The following is a 10,979-nucleotide window of genomic DNA, read 5'->3' on the forward strand; positions in this document are numbered from 1 at the left end:
CTTCTTTATAATTATTTTTAAGTTCTGCGAGCTCTATTTTCTTGATGTGTAAAAATAACATAATCCTAGAGATATTAGTTTATTTATGCAGGTATATGTCGTGCTTCCAGTATAAAATATTTTATTGGACGAATTTTGGTTTCGTTTCTGGGAACACTAGTCAATACCAATTATCTTTTTTTAAATAATAAAATTCTTCTTCTGCTTCATTATAAAATTTCTACAGTCAATATTAGTGCTTCGTAATAACAAGCATAAAATATGTAAGTGCATACCTACCCAACTAAATAAGAAAAAAATAAATTCTGATAAGTTATGAAAATACGCGGAAACGTTGCAAGTAAAAGCGTATAATTATCGTCCTAGTACGAGGAAACCCTTAAAAGTTTCGACTTGTATCTGTTACGGAAAATAAAGTTCACTGTCATTATGAAACCGATCAACCAACCTTACAAAGTTGAAAAGAGGTTCTGGTATTATCCTTATTTAAAATAGGGGATTTAAAAATAACTAGCATTTGGAAGTTGGGATGTTGCTTCTATTGAAGTAGAATGAAAATCCTATTTTGGATCATGAGAATATTTTAACTTAACCAGGTCCAATAAATGAAGGATTAAGATATCAAACAGAAGATATCAAACAGAAATCTACAGTTGGTATTCAGATAAGCAGTAATGACCCACTGTGCAATCGTGCTCGTGACAGTGAATTAGTTAGTGTTTAGCATCTAATCTTAGTTATTTGCATGCTGTTTATCCAAAAAATATTTAATTAGTATCATCGGAATTATCAAATTAGAATGTATTTTTATAGAGTTAACATCTGCGTGAAATATTGCGCGTACAGAAGTGGTTTCAGTTTTAATCAAAGTGTTAAATTCATGTCGAAATAAGTTCCTTATTTACGTGATTTAGCATAATCTAATAAATATTCACAAACAAAACTAGAATAACGAATGTACTATTCAATCACAGCTGCCTATACTACCTGTTAATTGCGGATATGAAGCGGATATTGCTTGCCCTTGAAGTAATAAATATTTCTAGATCACAACTAGTTTGTAATGATTTTTTGTGATACGGTCCGCCTATCGTCACCAACGTATCCTCATGAAATGTCAAACATCCATTAAGCATCACGTCACAGGCCTACATTAGGCGTAACTGTACCAACTAGTGCGACCTTTTCAAGCAGCTGCTGATTTAGGCGACAACGACAAGGACGGTCGGTTTTGTATTCCTAGACGCCCAAATAACAAACTCGGATACTCATACGTAGATTATTATCATACGTATAAATAGCGGGACGATTCGTATTTGGTCATCAGTCGACCGAGTTCGGTACGAAGTGATCGTCAAATTTTTATCTTCGGATCCCAACACAGACCTCGTTCGCGATGAGATCGTTGGTGGTGTTGTTCGCCCTTGTCGCCGCGGCGGTGGCGGCTCCCAGCGTGGAGAAGAGGTCGATTGGGCACGTCGCCCTCGCCTACTCCCTGCCGTCGGCTGTGTCGCACCAGTCGAGGGTAGACGTGCACTCTTCCCCCGCGGTCGCTGTCTCCGCCCCCGTGGAAGTGGTTGCTCCAGTGGAAGTCGTCGCTGAGCCTGTGGTCGCTGCTCGCACTGTGGTCGCCGCTCCTGCTGTATACAGCGGTGCTTCAGCTGTATCTCACCAGTCTCGTGTGGACGTGCACAGCTCTCCGGCCGTCGTCACCAGCTACGCTGCTCCCGTCGTCGCTGAGCCTGTGGTAGCTGCCCGCACTGTTGTCGCTCCTGCTGTATACAGCAGTGGCTCTGCTGTGTCTCACCAGTCCCGCGTGGATGTGCACCACTCACCGGCTGTGGTCACCAGCTACTCTGCTCCCGTTGTGGCTGAGCAGGTGGTAGCTCCCGCCGCTGCCGTGGTAGAGGCTCGTTCTGTATACGCGCCTGTAGCTACCGTGTACTCCGGTGCATCGGCCGTGTCTCACCAGTCCCGTGTTGACGTGAAGTCGTCCCCGGCTGTCGTGTCTCAGCACGTGGTGGCTCCCGCCGTACTCGAAGCCCGCTCAGTGTACGCCCCCTCCGTCTACGCTTCCTACTGGTAAACGACAAGAGTGATAGGATCCGATGTTATTGATGTTTAGGTATTACGCTTTAAAGTTAAAATGTTACCTGTATATATTTTTGTAAATAAACGACTTTTGTATTTTTCGAAAAAAGCTTGACTTTTATTGAATTGTACCCGGAAATATCGTGCGATTCGAATTGAACGCAATAACACCTGCAGATGAGAAATTCTCAATGAATTGATTTACATATTAGTTCCTACTTCGATTTAATTCTACATGCAAATCCATAATAATTGATAATGAATGCTTATGCACAAGTTTAATGTCAATTATGAAATATCAGTGTATTTCTGACTGCAAAATTGATATTTATTTGATTTACAATATCGATTTCTTCATTTGAATGATGTCATTTCTATTCATATGAAACATTATCGATTATATTCAATACCAAATATAAGGTTACAAGTTGTAAATATGTCTCTATTTGCTATACATTAGATTATTATGTTCAAAGCCTTCGAATGTTTCTGCTGCACTACACTGTGAGACGTCTTACTATGGAACGCTTGGGACTTCATTTGAATGAGAAGAGAGATTCTGTGCTGCAGGATAATCCCAGCATCGCACTTACGAATACCTTGCATTCCTGTCCAATGCGGTGAGAATGGAAAAATCTTTGCCTAACTTATTCTTACCTATATTACCTTAATTAGATTTAAAATAAGAAGACGATTTGAATAACTTATATCAATGGGATACATACGTAAATGTGTGTTACAATTTCTTCGGTAACTATATTTGATTGATTTTTTAGATTTTTGAAATAAAGATATAAGATATTTTAAAATAAATGCTGTATGACAACATTGTTTGCCGTTCCGGTAAACTGTAAGGATATTGCAAGGAAAACGTGCTAGCTAACACTAGAGAGAGCTTAAAGATATTGGGAAAGTCTTAAAATAATCGCATGAGGATAACGATTCAAGTTAAAAAGCTAATGGAGTTACGGGAAGCAGTTTATTTTAAAACTTGTTGACTCTTCTAAGCGGAATGTACTGATATTCTATTTAATTTTCTTATACGAGCAGTACACCTACGAATATACAGAATGGATTCAGGAGTATCACTTTTAATAACTATTCTTGGAACTGTACACAGTTAGCTTATTCTCTTCTTATACGGCACTAGCTGTTTTACCGCGGCTTCACCCGTGTCCCGTGGAAACTACTACCCGTACCGGGACAAAATATAGCCTATGTTACGCAGGAATAGTGCAGCTTGAAAACACTGAAAGATTTTTTTAAAATTAGTTCAGCAGTTTCAGAGCCTTTTGGGTACACACAAAATAAAAAGATTTTTCATTATATTACAATACATAGATTATATAAATCTAACTAGCAGGATATCAAAATAAATGAAATAATATCTTTATAAATTGGTATATAGATCGTCGCGTCTCTGTGACATTTTCAGTAAAAATGTAACAAATAAGGAACTCCTATAGAGTGTGGCTGAACAACAGAGCTTTTTGATATAGGTAACCTTATTATTGTAATAGAATAGCTCGAATATTGTATTCTTTTGACTGATATAAAATAAGAAACACAAAGAAATATAAATACTAAGAAAAGTACATATGTACAATTTGTTACACAACGAATTCTTGCAATAAAAAATAGTTATAATAATGGAAACTAGGTCTAATAAATTCCGCAATATTGCGAAATTAAATATACATTTTATTTTTGATAAAAATATAATAACATACACTCGACGGAATGGATCCAGGTCAGCTATATTTCTTCATTAACATAATTTATATTATTTATGAAATTAATAGCAAAATAATTAACATCGTCTTAATTTACCTAATTATGATTAAAAAATCATTTTATTTTATTATTTTTATTTCGTTTGTATGCCTCTACCCGACCACGGGACTACAGAGTCCCGGATTTTTGGAAGGCGAACGTGGGGCCGAAGCCAACACGCTGAAGCCCTTTTGAGACAACTTTAATGAAATGGCGACACAAAACCGACGATTATCCCTGTATATGTTATGGACCATGTGATTAATTCGGGCATTATTTATAATGCCCGAGCATTATGAATAATGTCTAGCATTATCGGGCCAAATGATTAATAACTATCTTAACTTCATTATTTATCACATTGCACGGGCATTATTATATTGCTACATGACAGTTGGGCAATTTGATAATAAAGCTAGATTTTATGCGGTGCGAGGGTGGCAGTTGTTCTAATAAATAAATTCTGTTACTCGCTACATATTTTATGATTATTGTTTCGAAAATTATATGTTCTTTTTTAATGGGAAATTATAAGTCTAACCACAAAATTATTTATTGGACAATTGTCATCTAATTTACTCACTCGGCATCGATTTTCTTGATCTCATTTTTCTTCGCTCGTTTTTTGATGGTAGAATTTAATTTGGATTCAAAACATTGTATTAAAAATTGAAGTCAGTGACGAAAACGAATCGCTGCAAACCCGACTCCACGTAGTCTTGTCTGCCCTACCCCTAGAGTGCAATTCAAAACCGCGTAGGCGCAGAGGGGCGAGGCGGCCTGCGAGCTGAGGCGCAGGTAGTTTTAACGCTCGCCGACGCGGCTGAGGCTGGCCGGCTGAGCCGGCCAGCAAGCCGAAGCTGCGGTGGTGAGCGTGAAAACCATCTGCGACGATAAGCTCGCATGGGACCGCCGGAGCCCCGCAGCGCCGGAGCCGTGACAGAAGCCATGCTTGCTGCATGTTGCATGCTTACTTCCATGCTGTGTGGTTTAATATTTAGTTTAAGTTAAATGTCAATAATAATAAAAAAATGAAATTAAATATGTTTATATTACTTTGCCCAAAAGGTCACGGGCAATATGTATAGTGCCCGGTCAATTTGATTATTTGAATAATTATTATCAAATTGCACTCTCATATTGGGCATTTTTCATAATGACCGGGCATTATGTATACTGCCCAATTTATCACTTGGTCCATAACATATACACTATAGAAACGTACCCAAGGACAATCCCCGGTTCTGTGCTAAACTATTGCTAAATATGGAATAAAACTACTTGGGCTATTGTGATGCGATGCTAGTGGACTAGGAATGGGAAAACTACGGGAACTATTATTTCGTTTGTATGCTATTAATTAGGTATCATTATAGTAGTATTTTCACGGACTTCAACAAAATTTTAAATTAACTGAAACTTTAATTCTCAATAATTTTAAGCAGCATGAATTTCAATTTCAAACACTGCCAAACGCAAAAGCTCCAAATATTGTTTTTATGCTCTTCAGTGACATTCTCTTAAGAGCTTAAACCATTAAGAAGCCTTCTTAACCCATAGTTTTCCATCTGGCCAGTACGTAATGTGATTGAGCACGTAGGCGGCATAACATATGGTGCTGGTATTTCTAAAGGTCTCCGCATACGTAAAGGAAGTCTGAGAGATAGGAACTGATTGCTTTCGTAGTTGTTTTTTGGTCTGTCAGTGACACTGGCAGAAATGGTAGAAAAACATAAAAATACAAAGTAAGGATAAGTATAACGAATTAACCTAATGTAAATACGTAAATGTATAATTAAATAATATTGATAAAGCTTTTGTATGCTATTTCGTAAACATGTAAGTAAAGATAATTTTAGAGCTGACTTTGTAGTTCTAAATATGATTTTGGTAGTGGAAAAAAAGTCATGGACCCTTAACGAATATTAATTTAAGCTTTTCCTATAATAAAACGTAACGTACATTACTTTCTCGCGAGAGATAAATTATGCATGGAACAATAACCGGCCAAGCGTAAGTCTTGCACTTGACTTACTTTCGACATTGAAACAACTAGTTTAAATACATTCAATGTATGTAAGTATGAGTGTTTATTTTATATTCATGTCATCGTTCACACTCTACAGGGGTAGCAACATAAAAATGATGTATCGTGAGCAAGACTGGTGTTAATTAGTTTCAGGGTTGACGAAAACCAAACAAATTGTATTCAGCTCGTGATCTCAAGTAAACTTGAAACAAGACTTGCGTGAGAATATGTAATTACACGCGCTCAGTTATTATCTACGTAAGATGTGCTTTTGATTTTGCGTAACCACCTTCAACCAAGGTACCTACATCAAAAATATAACGGAACAAGAATAATATTCAAAGACATACTTTGGCGGTATATTGATTGTATTCTGTCATTCTCGGCTACAATCTCATATTCATATTTGATTTTTTTTATTGTATTTTACTTCTTCCTACCATGTTTTTTCCGGCGCACGAAAGAGTGATAATATATTAGATTGATACATATCAGACAACTCCTAAGGTAAAAAAACAGGACAAAAATATCCATATTGGATGGAACACAGAATCATAACATTCTGGTGTATAATGTCAATTCAAACAGTCATTTACAAGTAGTTCAGTGTTGTAGGGCGTGACATAGATTCATGCTTAAGGATTAGGTACCTAGTGCGCTTAGTGAAAGACAATTCAACTGCGTTATGTAACGTTGCAGTCATACCAGAAGCTCTTGTGAAATACTGCTCTATTAGTTCTACTATATTTATATCTAATCGTTGTTATTTTATTGTTTTCTCTGTATATCCGTATTACACACGTTGACGCACTTTTAATAAATGCTTGTTTTATTGGTATTTATTTTACCTATAAGCCATGACCACACAGTTGTAACTGCCGTGTCGGAAGCGTGATTAAGTACTTCGCAAAAGCTGCCTTATTGCAAGGCTGATAACTTTCATTATGACACTTGACATTGCTACTCACTACCTAATATAATTTAACATCTAAGAAATTATGATCCGTGTATGTACCCAGCTTATAATTTGACCGCTCGGACTATATAAACAGTCCAATAGCGAGGGAAAAGTATCAGTCAGCCGTTACACGGTTTGAAGTGATCTTGTGTATCGTCGAATTTCACAACACAGACCACGTTAAAATGAATACGCTGGTGGTGTTCTCTGCCCTGTGCGCTGTGGCTTGCGGCTCCCTGGTGCCGCTAGCGCAGCCCGCGCACCACGCGGCGCTAGTGCTGGACCCGCACGGCCGGCCGCTCGACACCGCCGAGGTGATCAACGCCCGCGCCCTGCACCTGCAGGCTAAGGCTCTGGACGGACACTACGCTCCCCTCGCGCACGCTGCCGTCGTGCCCTACGCGCACTCCGTGGTCGCGCCCGCCGTGCTGGCCGCGCCCGCCGCCGTCTCCCACCAGTCGCGTGTGGACGTGCGCAGCAGCCCCGCCGTCGTGAGCTCCGTCGTCGCCGCTCCCGTGCTGGCGCACGCCGCCTACTCCTCTCCCCTGCTGGCCCACTCCGCCCTCGCTCACTCGCACTACCTGAAGAAGCGCTCCCTGGGACACCTCGCCTACGCCGCTCCCGTGGTCGCCCACGTGGCGCCCTCCGCCGTGTCGCACCAGTCCCGCGTGGACGTCGTCTCCAGCCCCGCGGTGGTGTCTCACGCCGTCGCTCCCGTGGTGTCTCACGCCTACGCCGCTCCCGTGGTGGCGCACGCCGCCCCGGTGCTCGCCGTGGCTCCCTCCGCCGTCTCCCACCAGTCCCGCGTGGACGTGCGCAGCAGCCCCGCTGTCGTGTCCCACGCCGTGCACGCCGCTCCCGTCTACGCCGCCGCCGCTTACGCTGCTCCCGCATACGCTGCTCACGGTTACTCCGCGTACGGCGCTCACGCTGGTCTTGCCCATCTCTTGAAGAAGCGTTCTCTGGCTCATCTCGTAGCGCCCGTCGTTCACGCTGTCCCCTCGGCCGTGTCTCACCAGTCCCGTGTTGATGTGATTTCTGAGCCTGCGGTGGTGTCGACCTACGCTCACGCCGCTCCTGCCGTGTACGCCGCCCCCGCCGTGTACGCTGCACCTGCTGTCTCTCACTTGGCCCCCATTGCCCACTCTGCCATCTGGACCGCTCCTCACCACCTGAGCGCTGCGCACTGGTAAAAAGAACTGAGATTCGACGAAAATGATTGTAGTTTTCGTTTTAATACTTATTTATTAAAATGAATAGACAAATAATAAAATAATATTTAAATACTTACTCTTTTTTATTTCCGACACCTCAAGTTAGATTAGAAACCTAAATTGAAACGACGTAAAATATAGTAGGTACCAACTATGACAGGGATCTAATGCCCGTTTTCACCAACAATCTGTTATCGTTTCCCTATCTAAGTGCCACTTAGAATAAGGGCTCTCCCAATTTGGACACATACCTAAATTCATTTGCATCACACTAGGTACCACTTATACACGAATCTCTTAAGTGACAGAATTTCTAGAAACGATTGCTCATTTTTCAAATTGACAGCTGTATTAAATTATACTACTATATAATTAAATTGATACACAGTAGCGGCGTAAGGGGGGGGGAGGGAGGGGGTCCGCCCCGGGTGCCACATCTCGGGGGTGCCATCTCGGTCGGCACATATTTGCACGACCAGGATGGCGCGGGCAGAAGGGACAAGTCACTAAGGGTGCCATTCTAATCTTCTCTTGTATTTTTGCTTTTATCTGATTACTTTAATTAATTCCTCAAAGTTAGAAAAAAAATCCTACTTCCGGACTTCTCTTCATTTCTAATTCGTTCTACGCTTACGTTTTGAGTCCTCAATCTAACAAAAAGAAAGCACCGAAGTAGCAAAAAAAAACTGACGCTCGCTTAAGTCACGGTTTCTTTTAATTTGTGCTTAATTCTGAGTTGAATTAGAGTCCTCAAAAAAGAAAACAATAAACAAAAATATTTTACTTTTATTTTATTTAGAGGGGTGCTCAATAAGTAGTTCGCCCCGGGTGCTACCCGATGCTACACCGCCACTGTTGATACATATGTGTGTGCATTGAGATTAGAGTTGGATTTTACAAATATTGCTGAATAGATAAGTTTATATTAACACTATATATTTAGTTTCCACTATACATAGCCAGAAACAATTCTAAATAGGTATGTCTGTATTCTGTAATTATAAGGACAGGGGTTGTTCCGGCAGGCATAAATCGGGCCTCATCAAATCAAATGGTTTTTTTTTCAAATAGGCCTCTACTTATAGGCCCCTATGAAACGTCACACTATTTGCACGGTTCCAAAAAGTTTTTCTCATGGAGAAGAGCCGGCCTCCAAAAAGTGTCAATTTTAGGTTGTAAAGGACACCTAAACTTTGGTGAAAACTAAATTATTAGTAAATGCTCTTAGGGGATCTCTTAATGTAGGAATTTGTTGGAGAAAATGGGCATAAGAGACTTGTCGACTGTACTTACCTAAAATTATGTTTCACGACATAAGTGAACTTTGTAATGTGGCGCTCACGTCATAGGCTGCGATGCCGCTCGGCGTATTTGTTTCATGTAACGATTGTGAGGTAATTAACTATATCTAGGTATCTATCTCGGAGTTTTCTAGTGAAAAGCAACATTCAGAAGTAGGTATTAAAATAGTCTACAATTTGAATGTTAAAATAATGGTAATAAATTACCTATTTGAAACACTTTTATAGCATGAATAGAAAAGATTTATCTTATAGGCGATTTTAGAAACATCTATCATTGATAGAAATCCTAAGTGAGAGGGGTAATAGTATGTTCCATTATAATTATAGATACAAAGCCAGTTACTATCTTTATGTATCCGAAGCGATAGTGGCAAGGATACTGCTAAACCTTAATTGCCTATTCCGCAAGGTTAGCAATTGGCAAATATATAACGTTCAGTAGGTGCATTAAACGCATTCCGCGAACCATTACTGTCTGACTATTTAAGCTCATTGTTCGAAGACATTGCTCTGAATACGAGGCTATTTCTGTATCTGCTGCCTTTTATTATTTCTATTAAGTTGACTGATAAGCAATCTTTCATATAGTTGACAGTGAATAATCAGGTTTTGAGAGTAATGAAATGGTGTTACTGAGTACAAAGCAAGCGGCATCGGCAAAACCTTCACTTGTTATTTAAATAATTGATCAATTAACTGTTGCGGCGTTGGAATAGATTTATTTAGATACTTAAATCTCTTTCAGTAACTCTTTAAGACATTTCTAAATATGTTTATCATGTTGGTCATGAATAATATGACTTAATGATGTGATTATATTCTAGGCCTGCGCTTTCTTACAAGTCTGTTTACTTTTTAGAAGATGAACATCTCTAGCTGTCACTGATTGAAACTATTTGCCTTTCCTTGTGTTTTATATTATTTGCTTATGACCTAAAGGAATATTTTTAAAGGAATAATAAATAGGTTGTAGGCAGTCGCTTCTTGTAAAGCACTGGTACTCAGCTGAATCCGGTTAGACTGGAAGCCGACCCCAACATAGTTGGGAAATGGCTCGGAGGATGATGAATAAATAGGGTTTTCTGTTTTACTAATTTTGACTAATTGAACCTTTATCCTATCTTATTTTGCGAGAAGTACTACACTTCAAATCCATGCTAGACTAAAGTATGTTTGCATATCTAATGGTGTTATCATGATGAACTTTTTCTGTATGTAATGAGGGCTTTATTGCCCCTGCAGTGTGTGCCACAAATAGGCCGATAATATAATACTGACGAAGTATCTGCTATCAATGTACTCAAAGTACACTATGAATGTATAAATATGTATATTTAGGAGAGCCTAACAACTTACTCAGGAACTACATACAAAATATAATGTAGATGTAATGAACAATGAAACAGTGGCCAAACGGACAGACATAGCTCCCGTTTGAATAAATAAGCGCGGATTGTGACACGCTAAACCAGATATTATGCACGTTCAAACTTGGGCTATATTTCGGGCAAATCCTATTTCGTTTAAATTCCACTACCTTTCACAACCTTAGTTTTAATGAAGAAATTACGATTTTATTATTATTAGATTTCGGATTTCCTATATGGCTT

The 10,979-nt window shown here is 39.7% G+C and overlaps 1 protein-coding gene across 1 annotated transcript; it reads left to right on the forward strand.

Annotated features, from left to right (window-relative positions):
- The first annotated feature begins 1,315 nt into the window (after positions 1-1,315).
- Positions 1,316-8,137, forward strand: LOC124635345 (calphotin-like). Its single transcript, XM_047171223.1, has 2 exons — positions 1,316-2,082; positions 6,946-8,137. Exons 1-2 carry the CDS (start codon positions 1,397-1,399, stop codon positions 8,042-8,044), a joined length of 1,785 nt encoding a protein of 594 aa, XP_047027179.1. The 5' UTR covers positions 1,316-1,396; the 3' UTR covers positions 8,045-8,137.
- The last annotated feature ends 2,842 nt before the right edge of the window (positions 8,138-10,979 follow it).

The sequence above is a fragment of the Helicoverpa zea genome, chromosome 12 (assembly GCF_022581195.2).
Source record: "Helicoverpa zea isolate HzStark_Cry1AcR chromosome 12, ilHelZeax1.1, whole genome shotgun sequence".
Taxonomy (NCBI): Eukaryota; Metazoa; Arthropoda; class Insecta; order Lepidoptera; family Noctuidae; genus Helicoverpa; species Helicoverpa zea.